This window comes from Sparus aurata, chromosome 1 (genome assembly GCF_900880675.1).
Source record: "Sparus aurata chromosome 1, fSpaAur1.1, whole genome shotgun sequence".
NCBI lineage: Eukaryota > Metazoa > Chordata > Actinopteri > Spariformes > Sparidae > Sparus > Sparus aurata.
In genome coordinates, this window is record NC_044187.1 from 20,384,642 (window position 1) to 20,403,020 (window position 18,379).

The following is an 18,379-nucleotide window of genomic DNA, read 5'->3' on the forward strand; positions in this document are numbered from 1 at the left end:
GTGTGAATGCTGAAAGCGTGGGACATGATGGACAGACAAGCAGTGAGTTAGTACTACTGGAGGGACATGGTGGCAGGTTGCTCTGTGTGTGTGTGTCCTATTACAGAATTCATCTGTTCAGCCATGAGTCCATCTAATTCAATTTCCCTCTAACCCTCTCTCTGGCCGGAGCTGCCCCCTTTCATTCCTTCATCCTGATAATTTTATTTTCTATTTCTCCCCTCCATCCTGCCTTCTTTTGGCAGTATCCCACTGGTCGACTCCGCTTTTCACAGCTGTAACTCTCCCCTCCTTTCTCTGTTCCTCCCTCACACTTTGTTCACCCCCCCTCCTCCTCCTCCTCCATCCCTTCTTCTCTTGCCAGTCAGCTTTATGATGTGGCGATCGATGATGTGTCCTTGACCTCGTTATGAGTCCCTCTCGTCTTCCCCACAGCAGGCTTTATTGACCCATAACTCCACACTCCCTAGCCCCCTTTTTCCCCTCTTTTTCTCTCGTCCTCCATCTTCTATACTTCTAAGTCTTTTGCTCATTGACAAACGTCTTTTCTTTTGCCAAATCCCATTTTTTTGGCACCTTCTAGTCATTAAATTCTACTAAGTGTACACCCTACACACTCTGCCTCTTTCCCTCTGGCTTCTTATCATTGTTGTCTCGCATTTTCTTTTTTCCAAATTAGGCTTTATACTCCTTCGCTTCTACTCAACGTGGCTTTGTTAAAGCATCTCCCATCTTCTTTGCTCAAACATTAAATTCATCTTTATATTTTCCCATTTCCTTCCTGCCTCACCGGCTTCTACCTGTCTCCAAAGAACACTCTCTGTGCTCCGGCACCCCCTTGATGTTCTCCAACCTGACTCACAAAGCAGGTTTTTATGTGTGCGTACGTGTGTGCGCATGCTTTCTATTATTGAGCAAATGCAGTAAAGACTGATCACGACACATTCTAAATATCTAATGAACGTCGACGCACATTCAACGCAAGCCCAGACACGCGCTCACACTTTTGAACACGGTCATACAGATGATTTGGCCGCGGTCCAGTGTGGCCCATGAATTCATGGCTGATGGAATATTAATTGAGTTTGACGGAGGACATAAAAAACCTTCCCCTTAATCTGACACGGGCCATTACAGTTCAACACTGACATGGGAGCTTCACTCATCTGCACGGCCCGGTGAGTCTGTTTGAGTGGGTGTGTATGTGCATGTGTGCGCATTTACAGTAAGTACAACCATATTAGTATCCCGATACAGTACGGGACTTATTGTGGAGTTATTTCCGGCAGATCTGTGTGAATCAAAGAGAGGCATGATGGCTCTGAACTCAGAATAAACTTAACCATCTGAATCAGAAGGAAGTGTGGGAAAAAAATGTCCTAATATAGCTTTCATTTCAGGGCAAACGCGTGTTGTGGCGCACGTGTGTGCGTGCATATGCTCCTGCGTATGAGGGAGACTTCGCACATTTATGTTTGTGCTTTACTGCTGTGTGAGACTTTCAAAGCCTCCAAGATGTGTTATGTCAGCCTGTGAGAATACACGTGTGTGTGTGTGTGTGTGTGTGCGTGCGTTTGAAGTGTGAGGAGGTGCATGTGTGTGTGCATGCACAGGTTGGCTCAGTCATCAAGGTAATTAGTGTGTAAACCTCCTTGCTGTCGGTTCAAAGAGAATTAACGAGCTCTAGTTAATTAACAGTCTCCCTCTCTTCTCGTTACATGTGTCTGCATATTCAACACATGTGTGTTTGCGTGTGGATGTGCAACATCTGCGCATCTGACTGTGCATGTGTGAGCACATTTGGACGTGTTTTTTTTTTTTTTTTTTGTTTGTGCCTCTGCCCCCGCTACACTCTGGTCTGCATAATGAATCGACAGGATACGCCTTATGCATAAACCAAAACTACAAATATGGATGTAGGACTAGAGCCACATTTCCCTTTGGCTCTCTGCTCAGTCTCATTTATGTTTGACATCAGCTAGGTACAGGGGGGAGAGCCACAGTGTAATGCCTGATTCTATTATTAATTAGTTTTTGACATATACCTTCTATTGTTTAGTACCTCTTTAGAACAAGTAATTTGGATGTGGCAATGCTTAGATTGGAGGTCAGACTCCCACTGTGGGCAAACATTTGTTCATCCATACACTAAAACCTGCACCATGTTGCACGCAAGCAGAGTCAGGATGTCATGCATAATCCATAACTGACCCCGGTAGATGTGCATCCCTCTTTAGATATACCACAACGCATATGTCAAAGTCAACATTCAGCATAGTAAAGACCAAGTTAACTTACAATAATGAATATTTTGCACCAAAATGATCAGAATCTTACATGGAAACCACCAATTCTCCACACTGAAGACAACTGCAAATGAAAAAAATTTAGTATAAAGCATTTTATGACTCCGGAGGAAGCTGCATGAAATCTGACCTCCAGTGATGTCACGCAGTGGCTAAGTTGCATTGTGGGTAATGTAGGCACCAGGTTTTGAAAAAGCAGTCCACTGGTCCAGCATTAGCGACTCATTCTGGGAAAGCTTAAAAAACAAGTGATCAAAATCAACAGAGCAGAACCAGAGCTATCAACCTTTTTTATTCTTTTCCAATATCTGCCCGCTACATTACCCACAATGCAACAACAGTACCCCCCAAGACCTGTAAACACACTTTAATGTGTAAAAAAACATAACTAACAACCAAACAGACATTTTTGTTCATAATAAATAACCACTGATAGCGAGGGGGATGCAGCTAAATTAGCAAATAAAAGCTGCGCAATAATTACACTTGAACTAAGCAGCTATTGAATTTCAACTTTTAAAAAATATGCTTTTATTCTTGCCGGCTTGCTATTGTTTATTTAAACTGCAACAAACTCTGGCGGGAGGAATTTTAGTTTTAATGAAAGATTGTAGTATGTAATAATTCACAAATGTTCATCAGTCACGATGCTGAGGCTGACTACATGTTTGCCAGCACCTAAGTGATGGATTATGCTTTCCTCTTTCTTTACTCAACATCCCACCCGTACTTTCCTCCATGTTGCTGCATGTTTGCATTTCTCACTGTGCTCAAAAAAAAAGAATGAGACTCAACTGGAGGTTGAAAATATATTTCTTTTCCCCCTGATGGTCTTGAGGCAGGCAGAAGTCGGGCAGCTTTATGAGCCGGATGTCAATCAAGCCGACACCTGACATCCCATTTGTAATCGCTCCCTCCAGACACCTGAAATTTTCCTAACGTTGACTGAGGGGTGTAGCTTTGCATGTTAATATCCCTGCCAGTTGTCCTTCACATGATTTCATCCAGTGAACACGTGATATTTTTTGCCAGGTGTCAATATATTTGCATGAGATCATCTGAGTAAGTGGTTAATAAGTGGCTTAGCAGCACGACCTATTGATTGGTTGGAACTGCTGTGGCATCAAAACACTACATTTTGTTTAATTAAGTGATTTGTTTACAAAAAACATAATTTGACAAAGTGGATAAATGTTCACAGAATATGTTGCCTTCGGGAAACTGACTCATCAGCATATCTGATATTCAATGCAAGATCAATAGTCTAACATCACCATCATCAAATTATGTCACCTCATCCTGTTTCTCATCCTGTGATAGCTTATTTACTACCTAAAAATAATTGAGCCGATAATATGTCAGCCTTCTGCACGCTACAGGTATAACTGGGCACAATATGTAAGGTGATATTGCACTATGCTAACACACCGCGCAGTGAAAACTAATATGCTTCTGTTGACACCACATGGGCATAGTCCAGACTTCATATCTGGAATGCTGATCAGTCAAAATGACCTTTGCTTCTGCTCGCTTGTTTTGACTCCGTTTAGAAAATCATGTTGTGCTAATGCAGCCAGCATACGTTGGTGTGTGTGTGTGTGCACATGGAGCGAGTGTTGGAATGAATAAGTGAACTCAATAACTTCGGATTTATTAAACTTTGGATATTATTGCAAAATAATGAGTTTGTATTGAGTGTTTTCTTTCTTTTTTATAATTAGTGTGCAGCTTGTGTGATTAAAGACACTTTATGTGGGGGCACTTCATGGATCAATTCACAATATTGTCTTCATATTGAGAGGTCTTTGTGACTCTACTGATGACATGTTTAATTACTTGCATTTAAAGGGTAACTCCTCCAATTTTATGAATTAAAGTGTGTTTACAGGTCTGGACGTGTGCTACTGCATATGAGAAAAAAAGTAGTATAATGAAGCCTTTTGTAACTCCAGAGGAAACTGCATAATCTGATACATTTTCTCAAGTGATGTCACTCAGTCACTTAGTTGCATTGTGGGTAATGTAGCCAGCAGGTTTTTATACTTTTTATCAGATTACATGCAGCTTCCCCTGGAGTCGCAAAAGGCTTTGTGCATATATGAAAAAGGTAGTATTGTTTCCCAGCACTTTAATTGTGTTAGATATCCAGCCCAGATGTCTTCTTTTATCTTTTAGGCAGAAACTGCTTTACAAGCACCTTAAGTGTGAACTTCAGTGGCGACAAAATCACATGAATAGCTTGTTTCCTGGGTGTTTTTATCTAATCCTCAACACTTTTTTCTATCACTTTTTGTCTGTGTCTTATAACAGTGCCAACAGGGCAAAATAACAAAACCTAACTAAACCAAACTTCGAGTCAGCTGGTCAGACTTATCTCTTCTCTGGTTACATTTGCTCACAAATCTCAGAAAATGTTTACTTGAAAGTCTTTTGGAACCGTGTGCTGTCGTCCGTTAAGTTATGCATCAAAGGCAGCGAGCAGAAACAGTGAGTTATGCTGACAGAAAGCATCTCGCGCGGGCTCTGTGAACAGGACAGATGTGTTAACAATTAATTTGACGATGATATATTTACACTGGTTATTTAAATATAGAAATGATCTAAAAACTGTATCCGAGACCTTGTGGCACACCGGTGAGTGGCGTGTGCTGTGTTGGAATGCAGTTTCCCGAGGCTATGCTGGATCGAGCAGATGTCCTGTTTACACGGCGTGCTCATTAGGGTCAAGCAGACAGGTAGAGACAAGTGTCTGGAGACCAAGTGGGAGAGCCACAGCGACAGATGATGAATAAAACAACTGATGAATGGGCGAATGAGCGAAACAAGAAAGAGAAAGAAAAAAGGACCCAAAGTGCTGTTAATCAGTGTGTGTGGCAGGGCGAGATGTTGAAAGAGACAGGCTTGCACAACATGACCACATACTGTCTGAAGTTGAAATGAAGAGACAAAGAATGCCGCTTAGGGGGAGAGACGGCGGACTGTCGTGGTATTTGCAGAATGCAGAAAATGGTTTGGAGCAGGTTGGAACTCAGCTCGGGGAGGGATGAAGCAATATGAGCTGCATCTCTTCAGCATTCTGACTCGCATATGTTGTTACCAAAACACACGCATCTCCCGTGCAGATACCGTAAATCTCACACACATTAGGGCACACCTGCGCGCTTCCACACACACATGCGCTCGCAGGTGCACACGTACATACTCGCACACATCTATAACTATGCAGCGAGTATGTTGCAGTGGGACCACCTCTGCAGCAAGAGCAATCCTCCCTTCCCCATGCTTCCCCTGTTTTTTTTTTCCCCTCCCATATTTCTCTGCACCCTCTCACCCTTGGTTCACTCTCCCCTTTCTCGTTTCCCCCTTCTCTTCTTTCCCTCTTTCATCCCTCTTATTCTGCAGACCCCCTCCACCCCCTTCTATTTTCTCTGTCTCTCTCTCTCTCTCTCTTCATTGCTCCCCTCTAGAAGCAGGTGATGTAGAAGGGTGCTCAGCAGTATCTGACTATCAGGCCTGACTCTGTGAGAGGAATGATAATCACTGTGCTGCACTGCAGAGAGAGAAAGAAGAGAGGGAGCGAGGGAGAGACGGGGAGAGAGGAGAGGGAGGGAAAGGGGGCATGAGGTAGAGGGAAAGGGGGGCAAGTGCGGCAGTAGAGAGAAGAGGGGGCACAGTAAAATAGGGGAGGGTGAGAGGAAGAGGAGGAGGAGGAGGAGGGCCAGCGAGTGGGACAAAGAGAGGGAGAGGTAGACAAAGAGGAGAGTAAAGAAAGAAAGAAAGAAAGAAAGACAGAAAGTGAGAAAGAAAGAAAGGATTACAGAAAATGAGCACTGCTTCAGTAACACATATCTCCTCCTGTGTCATGCTCCCTATTTCCCCTCACACAAATACCTTCTCCTTCCTCAACTCCCCCCCCATCTGTCCCCTCCTGCATACACACTCATTCACACACACTCTCATTCACACAGACACACACCTCCGACAACACCACCCCTACTACCACAATGGCTTGTAGTACAGCAGCCCTGCGGTACGAGGGAGAGCCTTAGCCTTGTGTCTGAGCACCAGAGAACATTAACTGCAGCAGCGAGGTCATCTGATCGGCACTATGCGGTCCCCCTCTCCCTCTCTCTCTCTCTCTCTCTCTCCTCCTCCTCTTCACACTGCTGCAGTCTGCTGCCGGCCCCCCCGTGGCCGCCGGTGGAACTACCGGCCACGTTGTCTCCCGGCACGCCTGTCCCGATAAACAGTTTTCCCAACTCACAATGTATGTATGTAATTTGCGGCAGCTCGCTGACCATAAATCACTTCCTCTTACTGGGAGCAATTAAAGCCAAGCCTTGCGGCCGCTGCTCATTATCCGTGCCCTAACTAGTTACTGTAAGTGTGTGGGTGTGCGCATTTTTCTCTGTAGGTACATTGTGTGTATGTGTATTCGTGTGTAAAAGAGAGAAAGAGAGATGGGAAAAAGAGAGCGCGCTTTTCTCCGCATGCGGGTCTACTGCATCGCTATCCGCCACAGCTTTGTTACCATCAAGCTGTCCACTCTGGCATTGAGCTTTCTCCCTTCTCCCTGTCTCCATCTGGACTCTCCACCCTGCAGATACACATTGAAAATCACTGACTCTATTCACAGCATCAGCCCTTTGAAATGTTTATCCTTTTGTGCAGCCGTGGCCGTCTATAGGGGGGAGACAACAAAAAACAGAAACAAAAGCTCATAGAGTAGGACGTAAAGCATGGCTTACCGGACAAATGCCCCATGATTCAGATTAGCTCCTTTGTTGGTGTGTTTGTGCCTCTGTGTGTGTATGTGTGTGTGTGTGTGTGTGTGTGTGTGTGTGCGTGCTCATCGCTACCCAAAGCTAGTCTCTAAAACAGTCATCTCTTATAATATCCATGACAGCAGTCATTGTTAAGAAAGATGCAAACAGGATGGTGGTGTACAACCGGCCTTCTGTATGCGCGCGTGAGTAAGGGAGACCATACATATGTATGCCTGCTATTTAGATGGCATTTACTGCCCATTCCGTGCGTATGTATGAGTGTGTATGTGTGTGTATGTGAGGACCATTAGACTAATAGTATGCGTGTTAGGAACAGGCTTTTCCCACCCACTGCTATTGTCCATTAAGGATGACCAGAGGAGAGTGAACAATAGCGTCACTGTGGGGGCCAGTGCATGAAAGAGTAAAACGTGAGGATGAGGCTGAAGATATGTAGTCTGACACACAAGGCTGGTGCACACACACTCACACTCACACACACCGAAACACAACCTCCCTGTTGAGAGTGATTAGGAGTGCTGCTGTGAACAATAGACAGAGTCAATAAAGGACCTAAGAGACATCCGGATACAAGAGCAAGGTCTCTATCCCTCAACCCTCCCCACCCTCACCCACCTCCACCTCCGCTTCCTCCACTCGTATTTTTACCCTCTCCTGCATCCTGCACACTTTCTCCTATCTCTGTTTTTTTTCTCTCCACCCCCACAACAACAACACCACAACAACAACAACAACTGCTCTTTCGCCTCCTTCCTCCAAACTGTTTTATTCATCATAACTGACCCCGGCCTGCTCTATATCTCTCTCATTTTCTTGTTTTCTCCGTGTTACCCCCCCCCCCCCCTCCCCCCTGACCACCACCACCTCCCTCTCGCCTATATTCCCGACTCCTTTGTGGCGCTCCTGTCTTTTGTGAAATGGGCGGACGGGATGAGCTGACAGAGGCTGACACGGTGGAACGCCACGGCAAACTGAAATCCATCCTGTCAGTTTAGAATCAGTGTCACTCATTTTACAAGGTTAAAGATAGCTTTGCCTAATGTGCTGTCAGACACAAACAAACACGTACGCGCCAACACAGGCCCCGCCACACATACACGATCACAAGCTCCGAGAAATGCCGGCAGCGCACAAACACACACGTGAATGGCGTTTACTCATCCACCTACATACCAATATGACCTGAAATTGTAATACATCATATCTGTGTGTGAGTATTGGATAGTTCTAAGTGTGTGTGTGTGTGTGTGTGTGTGAACCCCGTCTCAGCCCTATCACCCCCGTGAGACACAGTGTCACAGAAATGTCTTGGGGCGCCTCGCCCAGTGTCCTGACAATAGTCTCAGTGTGTGCGAGTGACTCGGGGACACAGAGGGGGCGTTATACTGGGCAGACGACATACACGCACACACACACACACACACACACACACACACACACACACACACACATTTAAGAGGCAAGACAGTGCAGTCTTTCTCTCCCTCTGCGCTGTTTCTCATTCCCTCTCTCCCTGACGCAGAGAGACTCAATCATTCTCACACTCTGTCTCCTTTGACGCAGAGGAAAAACATAAAACAACCGCTCCCTCCCTCCCTCCCTCCCTCCATTTCTGTACGTATGTGTGTGCTTGTGTGTGTGTGTGTGTGTGTGTGTGTGTGGGCGTGCGTGTGTGTGCGTGTGCCAACACAAGACTGTATAATTAATATGGCTTTCATTTTCTTTGAGCTATGAAGTATGCTTTTGGTATGCAAACAGACTTCTCGCATGTGAGTGTGCGTACGCGTTTGTGCGACTGTGCATGGGTGTGTGTGTGTGTGTGTGTGTGTGTGCGCGCTGTTCGATACACCAGAGACCGAGTGCAGAGTCGGGCCATTGAGCGGAAGGAGAAGGAAGGAGGAGAGTTAATGAGAAAGCGGAGGAGACTCCAACCCATTCCCATCGATAACCTCACACCACACTTCAAGCATATACGTACGCTGGCTCTAGTTTTGAAATCCCCTTTGAAAATTATGGTTCAGCATTAGGGTTAAGAAATGACTTCAGTGGAGTCATATCCAGCAGAGTTTCAGAGAGCTGAGCCCTTGCTGAGGAGCCGGCCTGATTATTATGCGACTCCTGGCATTAAAAAAAAAAAATGTTTAAAAATGCAAATTGCTCCACAGCTACTGCAGTGAAATGGTAAAGCTGCAGCTGAAAACATAATGTTTGCTGCACACTAAAAGTGCAGGTATACACGGCACTAATTAGTCATAATGGGTAAGCGTATATCTTCTTGCTGCTATATTAATGTATGTCTAATTTAGATGATGGCACAGCCTTATAGTGGGTTGTTTGGGGGATAGAAATGAAAGAAGGCAACCGTGTTTATAATCTTTCCAACGCACTTTTCTTTTCCGTGTGAGTTCATCAAGAGTGGAGATTCATTTACTTTAAGGTCCTCAGCTCCGTACATGTTATTCATTTTTTTCGTTGTTGTATATCCGCAGATATCTTGAGCAATGTACGCAATTTGTATGCAGTTTTTAGAGACAAAATTCAAACTCAGAATTTTACTCTATACAATATTAATGAGGTAATAAAACAAACGTAGACATATTTTTTTCCATAACTGAATAAACAAGTGTCCTGTTCTCAGAGGAAAATTAGGTTCCCAGAACACTGTTTCAAACTAAAAGGTGGCAGGGTCCGCCAAATATAAACAAAATACAACAATATGAAATGTCGTTGTCCTATAAGGTTAGTTTGATTTATTCAGTTTATTCAGTCATGAAAATAAAGAGAGTTTAGTCAATTTTTTTAGGCATACAATCAAATCAGTCAATGCAGATCTGTCTCTTCTGATTGCAATACTTCCCCAAAACTTCATTGTGCACATTTAAAGTATGAGAAAAGGTTTAAGAGTGTCGGGTCAGGGTTTAAGGATCGAGATGGAAAAAACTACTAGTTTTATCCAACCTACAAGAAAAATCATCATAGGAGATCGAAAATGTGAAAATATTCGCAATTTCTCTAACTACACCCACTGAATTTGGGCCATTTCACTTAAAAGCATTTAACTGATTGCTGCTAATAGAGTTTCTCTTAATAATCTGTTCAGCTGCTCGTGCAGAGCCCCACTCTACTATGCAAACAGAATATCTCCAAGTGTTGATCCGCCATTAATTTTAAGACAAACAGTCTTAGTTCAGGCCTTGAGACTGTATGTGGATTGAAGGTAATACATGAAAAAATTGAGAATTATTAATTATTAATTATTAATATTTTCTCTTTCTTCCACTGTATCTGATCATCAATCATTCCCGTCAGCAACAAGACCTTTAATGTATATCAAATTTGCTAATGTGTATAATATTAACTGTGTGCATCGGAGCGCACAATCTAAGTGCAAGTGCTCTAGCTCATGTCTACACAAGTTAGGATCCTCCGTCTGTAAATTGGTTTGGTTTCCTCAAGACTCGCATTCTACATAAAGCCCCATATGGGAGTACAGAATGAATTATTAAACCATTTATAATGATCACGCCATGTGAGAGTAACGCTGCTTTGTAAAAGTCACGCACATGAAAATAACACCAGCGACTTTGATATTCAATTAGTAGTTTAGTCAATAATTTCAAATTCAGCGTTTGATCACCGTTGGAACTACGCTGCCGCTGCTGCTTTGTGGCTGCGATCTACTTAAAATGTGGCCAACAGTAGTGTGCTTGACTCCTGCCTTTCAGTGAATTCAGGAAAAAAAGGAGGGAAAAAAAAGAAAAACCCACAGAGAGAGCATGTTGGGAGTGAAATCGTCGATTCAACAGTTTTTTGATGGAAGGCTCCCCGCAACGGCTCTGCTGGATTTAAAAGGGCCGTCGTCAGCAAAGGCCGGCATTAAGAAACACTCTCACACATCTAATTCTAATCAAAGCCTGCCTCTTTTTAACAGCCGTGAAAGCTTTCATGTTAACACGACACCGTGACCAAAGCTTTATTCACGCTTTTAAAAAGGGACTGACCGGTCAATGAGCACGTGTGTGTGCCTGCACCTGACATATCTGTGTCAACACACTCTATCCTTGCTTCTCATCTTACCGGTGACACTGTGTGTGACTCCCCCAGCCATGCATGAATTGTCAGTGATCCCTGCTTACACTGTGCGTGTGTGTGTGTGCGCACGTATACACAGAGGGATGTGGATATTTTCCGAGCCATCTCAGGTTGTTGGCTCAGATGCAAGCATTCTTTTTATCCAGCCAATTAAGGTTTGCCATTTCATCCCCATGGAAACCTGTTTGGGGCTCTAATTGGCAGATAGATCTGCATGACTTTGATTACAATTTTTTTTTCGTGTGTTTGCGCTTAAGTTTGTGTGCGTCTTTGGATCTGAGTGCTGTTGAGTAGGACTGTGTTGTTTTTGTTCATTTCATTCCCCCCGTTCTTTTTTCCTCAAATGCTGTTAGTTGCCGCCTTCACAATATATCTGTATTTCTGAAACAGGAGAACGGAGTCTCTTAAATAATGCATGTCTGGCTTGTACCTGTGCGGTGTTGACCCATTAGGAAGCAGCTTTACTGTAATGCCTTGCAATTATTGTGCTGTATTAGGAGCAAGCCATTGATTCAAAGTGCAGAGCAGTTCATTACATTCAGGTTGTTTTGTATTGGGAGTGTGCGTATGTAGACGGGTAAAAACAACAAAAACCATCACATTATCTTACGTTTTATGGATGACGGAGGGTGTTATTCATTTGTAATGTCAACAGGAGAGAGTTAAAAGGAGCTCGGTGGGAGTGTGTGATTACGCAGTCCGTGTGAGTGCCTCTGTGTGTCAAACAGGTCAAATTGTTTGAATGCACTGAGGGGATTTCTCTCTAAAGGCTCGACTGGTTATTTCTTGTAGCCCAGCTTCACCTCAGCGTGCATGCGTGTGTGAGTGTTTGTGTGTGCGCACATGTATAGGTGGCTGTCCCTTATCTGGTCTTTTTCTGACACGAAGAAGCCGAACAAGGATCAAAACACACACACACACGTACATGCACACATACATTGCGAAAGGCTCGGGTCAATGGTATAATATGGAGCATCGCTGCAGGCAGAGGCCTGCCCACTCAGATTTATGTAACTTCTCCGATAGGGCAGGTAGAAACCTCTCTCTCAGTTTCACACACACACACACACACACACACACACACACACACACACACACACACACACACACTCTCTCCAAAATAGCCTGAAGAGTCTGAGCTGGCTTTACTCTCCCTCCCTCCCATCCTCTTCCCCTCTCCTGTCTTCTCCTAACCCCAGACCCATATACCTCATTTCTATCTTTTTCATCCCATCTCCTCCTTCTCTACACTCCCTCTATCAGCTTTCCACCCCTGGGCGATACCTAAGAACACATTCTCATTTTGTAGCTCCACATCTCCCCCTACCACTCTCTGAAGCTTCGGCTTTTTCTCTCCACGTCGCCTTATTCCTCTTCATCTCCCAGCCCATCTCTCATAAACCCTGTCCCCTCCTCCTCCCCCGCCACCCCCGTCCTCTCCCCCTTATTTTTTTCTGAGCCATGGGTGCTGACCAGGAATTTCTTTTCTCCCCTTCCACTCATTCTCTGTCACTCCCCCTTTCTCATCCTCTATCTCCATCTTGATCTTCCAATTTATCTATCTTCCACCAACAATCCTAAAACAGATGGCTACACTTAGCCCGGGGCGAAAACATTGGCTTTGGACTACAGCGCTACCAGGCCCAGTCTTTCACACTCACGAAAGATCTAATAAGCTGATATCCGGCGAGAAATGTGCCCCGATTCGCCGGTAGCCAAAATGCATAAACCATATTGCACAAGCGCAGATATTCACACCTTAGGCTCATTCCTTGGTAGCATGCTTAATTGTATCCAATCAGAAAAAAATGAAAAGCAAAGATTAAAGCTGAATTTAACCACAGCCGAAGAAGGAGGCAGATGAAAAGATGGGGCAGAGGAAAATGTAGAGGGCTGTTAAGAGCCATTTGTAAAATTTAAAGAAACTATTAAGTGTTATTAAAGAAAAGTTTGGAACCATTAAAAAACACGTTGTGAGAAGATGGATCCAGATGGAGAGTGATGAAAAGAGATGAAACCACTTAGGAAGAACAGAGAGATCAATCAGAGGGAAGACAGACGGATGAGAATGTGGGCGTGAGTGGGTGTGTATGTGGTTGGCGGGCGGGCAGGGGTAGGGGGTACCAGACAGACATTGGGGATGGAGGGTTGGAAAGAGACATTTTTTTTTTTTTATTGGATGAATTACAGAGCGCTGACTTCAGAGGCAGACAGTGCAGGCATCGAGTCATTGGAATAGTCAATCACTCTTAATGGTGTGCTTGAAAATAGTGTTCCGTTCTTGTTATCTTAGTTTGGGTTAAGTGTAACCCGACAGTGACGCCACCCTTTACCGCGGGATACCATTCTGAAGCCCTGAATTTGGCATTACGGCCGTCGCCATATTGGTTTTTGGAAGCCAGAAGTGACCATATGTGGACGAGAGGCTGGGGCTGATGAGGATGTCCTGATTAGACATCACTGGGAATCCGAGGACATGCCGGGGCAGCAACTCAAAAAGTAGCCACGCCCTTAAGCACATTTTTATCGTCTATTTTACTCAAAAATTTACCATTATTTACAAAATAAACATCACGCTGTACTGTATCCCTAATACTACAGATTTAAACCATAAACCCATTAGGAAACTGTTCACTGAGGTAATCAATCAAGTTAGATGTGAGGTCATTTACTCATAAGCTTACATAGAATCAAGCTTCAAGCTTCATTTTGAAACCAGTAGAGTTGCCACCTGCTGGACCTGGACCTTTCAAGTCTGAACATCCCGTTTCTTCCTGTATACTCATTTCAAAATGTGTGCCTTCAGTTCTGTGGCTTCAAGATTCATTTCACAACATGTGAGGTGAATAAATCATGCACAGGTGTCTGTCTGCACGTCCACAGCCTCCTGACAGGTTCAGTGGGCGGTGAGGTTTGGTGAGAGCGGGGGACATTTATCAGTTTGTTTGGAGCTGCTAAATCACCAAAGCAATTTGCTAACTGAGTCGGCCAACCATGTGGCACGGAGACAGCTGTTGTTAACCCCCAGATGCTGGATAGGTGTTTAAGCAATGATCTCAGAGAACCAGGTAAAAGAACTGATCATTCTTTAAAAAAAACCCTATACATGTGGCAGATCAATCCTTATTAACCCTATAACAGCGGGAGTTAAGGCCTCAGTATGCTTCAAAATTAAGTTCTATTTGTCATTTTCAAAATAGACAATCACTGTGTGCTTTGAGTGGCCAGATGGAGGAAGGTGATATAGTAAGGTAAGGGTTTGAACTTCTTTGTCAAGCACTAATCTGCAGGGCTGTGTCCATCCCTGACGTTTTACATTTTACTCAGATTCATTAGTTCAGGGAGACGGTGTAAAGCAGCCACATATAAATGATTTGGCCTCAAGCAGTGGTCGAATGAAACGTACCGAGATCAAGCTTGAAGCCGTCAGCAAACCTAAAGTTTAGAGACAGAAACTTCAATGCGAAAAGTATATTAAAAAAAGGCACAAAAAAAAGCCCTGAAGCACAAAGATGATAATACAAAATTTCATATCAGAGTTTACAGCAACAAACAGAAACGTACAAGCCTGTAAAACTACAAATGTCGAGTACAAAACTTTACCTTTGACAAAAAAGAAGCAAATCTTATTATGTCCGTCCACTTGATATGATAAAAGTCACTCACACTGCTCACTCCGCTGATACCTGCAACATCCACGAGCAAAGGTAAACAAATCTAAATCACTGCAGCTCACCTCAGTTTTTTATTGAGTTTGAATTGACTCAGTCTGACTGGATTCCATACAATTTGAATTATGCAATTGAGCTGAGTTTGGTCTCAGTCCAATTCAGTTCAACTCAAAATCCATTTAAGTCAATTCAATTCAGCTCAACTCAATACCACTTAATGCACTGAAGATTCTTTTGTGTAGGTGGATAAAACCAGTCAAAGGGCTACTAAGCTGTCTCGAATCCCTGTCTAGTGCGAGAAAAGAGCGCTTTTGTTTAGCAATATTGGGTAAAATTGCTCAACCCACAGACAGCCATTAAGGTAATGCTGTAAGGCAGATGGGCTGAATGCAGAGCTGCTCAATGCAGAGCAGAGTCTACAAGAAGCAAATAAAAGGAAGCATCTCTGCGAGGGGCTTGCTATGTAGGTCTTTGTGTGTGTTCGAGTGTGTGCGCCTGTGTGTCATGGAGTTTAAGAGAGAGTGTGTTTGCAAGGCTCTGCGGATGTGTGTGATTCTAGGAGACAGAGTGTGCCCGGGCCTGTGCATGTGATTCGATCCAGAGGGAATGGAAGGAGAAACTGATGTAAGAGCCGGAAAACTTTCCTCTCCGCTCGTGTGTCATCATATTCTTATCAGTCTGCTCGTGGTTGAAAAGTGTATATGCATAAGGATCTGGGAGGGTGTGTAATTATGTGCTATTATGTACACACGAGTGTGTTTCAGTGGGCCTGTCTGCGTGTGTTAAAATCACACGTCTGACAGTGTCTGCAGCGTGCGTCCCTGCCTCAGCTTGTCTGCTATGTGTGTGTGTGCGCGCAAGTGTGTGTACGTGTGTGTGGGAATGACATTCCCACATTCCTGCCATTTCACAGAGAGCTTGAAACAAAAGCTGAAGGGAGGAGTTGTTAACACAGTAACATTATCAGCTGAACAGCCTGTCTGTATTATCTTGCGTGGTAAACAGCCAAGACAGACAGGGGACTTCCAATCACATCTCAGCTCTGGGTGACCTTGATGTGCGAGGAAACAGACAATTTCTCTCCCTCTGCCTCCCACAATCTCACTCCCTCTGATTCCTCCCTCGCTTTGTCTTTCTTTTCTTTGTCCTGCTGTCTAGGGCACACACGAGGAAACACACACAGGCACGCGCTCACATCTTTTGCCGACTCCTGAAACTAACCACAACTCTCGCCACAACATGCCTCCTCTTGCCTTAAACCTTGACAGAAACATTACTTTGGAGGTTTCATCTTCATCCAATTGAGGGGCGTTTGGACTCAAACCTCGCCTACTCTGGCTGCATAGTGAGAGCAGCGTGTCAGCACAGCAACAGAAGCCGCAGTCCTCTGACACTTTCTACACTGGATGCATTCAGATGCAGCACTGCTCTTCGATAGCAAAGGTTTATGGCAGCACTCATAGCCTCGTACACAATCAGTGGAAAAATAGATGATAGATAGATAGACAGATGTGAAATGTTTGCTTTGAGGAGCTGCTAAAACGTGTCTGGTGTAGATCGGGTGTTCAGGTGCTCTAACATCGACCGTATCGAGCGCAGCTCGAATGAAATCTGGTGAAGACCAGTTTCCACCAGATTTTGTGACAACGTGACCGAAGCTCCATACCTACGTCACAGGATCATTGCTAATCTATCTCCATGACAACTGAGCAAAGTCGATCCACCGAGGAAAAAGTGGACTTTGAGTGAAGTTTTTTAAGTTGTTGTACATTCAGTTTGTTTGGTTGAGGCTGCGATGAACTCCAGTGTGGAGCAAACACACACTACGCAGCTCCAGAGGTGATCGACATATAAAACGCAGTTCATTCAGGGATTCACATGAATTTGACAATTTAAAAAGTTTTAATGTGCACTATGAGGCCTGGGGAAAGAAATTTGAACCATAAGGGAAATTATTATCATAATATTAAATTATTATTCACATTAAAATAAGAACTTCAACATCATGTTGATGGTACAGTGTCTTGCAACAGGGTGGATGGTGTCTCACATACATTGTTATGACCTAATGAGTTTTTTGAACAGTGGTGCTGCATTCAGAAACTATGTTGGGCAAGTTTGTATTCCTACCTTAATAATATGGTGAGTTTGAATTTCTATTCCAAAACTACATAGGGCACCTTTAGTTAAATAAATAAACAAGATGTATTTGTGAGATCAGAGCAAATGTTACATACTCCTTCCCCTATACTGATTATTTGGTAGTCACAATAACACACATATGGGGATTTCTTTCCCATTTGCAGTAGAAAACTTCATAAAAATAAATCATTCATCTATTACAGTACCATAGATGGGGTCTACATCCAGCTGTTACTTCAAAGGGCTCTTTTTGACCCCAAGAGAGGATGAATATAGCTAAATATTACAACGAAGTGAACAGTGTTTCCCACACATAGACTTTACTTTGGCGGGGCGCCCAGGTATATTAACGGCCACCCAAGCATATTTGGTGACCCAAATTAGCAATTTTGTGTATATCCGTCCAAGAAAACGATGCCATATGCGATCAAATTAACTAGTGGACAATGTTCCCTCGCTCTGCACCTCCTGTGTACCTGCTCTGCAGAGAAACACAGAGAGAGAGAGAGGCAGACGGTCTCTGCTATTACATCTCTCCTCTAAGCGCACTGATTGTGATGCAGCCCTTTCTATTCAATGCAGGCAAGCTTGTACACGCACCCCTGTTGTTGCAATGACATTCGGTGCCGTGTTGGTTTCAATCGTTTTGATATTCTACATAATTAACACCAAGCTTTCTCCACACACGCCTCACCTGCTGTTGTGAAAATGGAATCTGGGGTTAGAAAAAAGCCCCAACACGAGGGGTGTTTCTTGGGCGGCTTTGTAAAACATACTGTTATTTAAGAAAGTCAACAGAGAGGACACATACTGGGAAAGAAAGAGAAAACACAGCTTCATGGAGAGAATACATTTTGTCTCCGTTTACTGCAGTGGGTCCTCAAAGCGCTGCAGGATGACAGGTCGACTCCATCGAAAGAACAGTCAGTCAAACAAACTGATTTATATTTTATATCCACTAATTAGTTTTTTCTGGCAAAAAAAAGCACCAGTGTTTTCTGTTTGTGTTTCTTTGGACCAGTGGACCTGAACTGCAGGTGAGAAATGAGCTTTAAACGCGGCACATTTGTAAGGTATCCATATGATCCTGGTCAAGCGGAAAATCAATGTTTACAGGGTGAGCATGTGTTCCACCTCCACAACCTGAGCATGTAACACAAACACACATCTGCCTCCATTTTCCCAGTCGTGTTTGAACCTCTCTCCATCTCCTCTCATCATCTACACCTCCCCTCTCTCTCTCTCTCTCTCTCTCTCTTCTTTCTGTCCGGCTCATGTTCTCTCCCCGATGCCCACTGACTCTCACCTCCTCCCCCGCTCCCTCCCCTCGCTCTTTGTCTCCAGGTCAGTAGATCAGTTTTCAGTCTGGCTCGTCGGGTGA

General features: G+C 44.0%; 1 protein-coding gene across 2 annotated transcripts in view; it reads right to left on the reverse strand.

Moving 5' to 3' along the window:
• The window catches only part of pcdh7a (protocadherin 7a), a 45,500-nt gene that overhangs the window by 11,156 nt on the left and 15,965 nt on the right, over window positions 1-18,379 (reverse strand). Inside the window, exon 4 of one of the 2 annotated variants that reach the window (XM_030415657.1) lies at window positions 5,690-5,856. The exons of the other annotated variant lie outside the window; for it this stretch is intronic. Coding sequence (XP_030271517.1) covers window positions 5,797-5,856 — 60 coding nt within the window. The 3' untranslated portion in view covers window positions 5,690-5,796. Of the gene's footprint in view, window positions 1-5,689; window positions 5,857-18,379 lie in introns of those variants that run through there. 2 annotated transcript variants of the gene reach the window in all.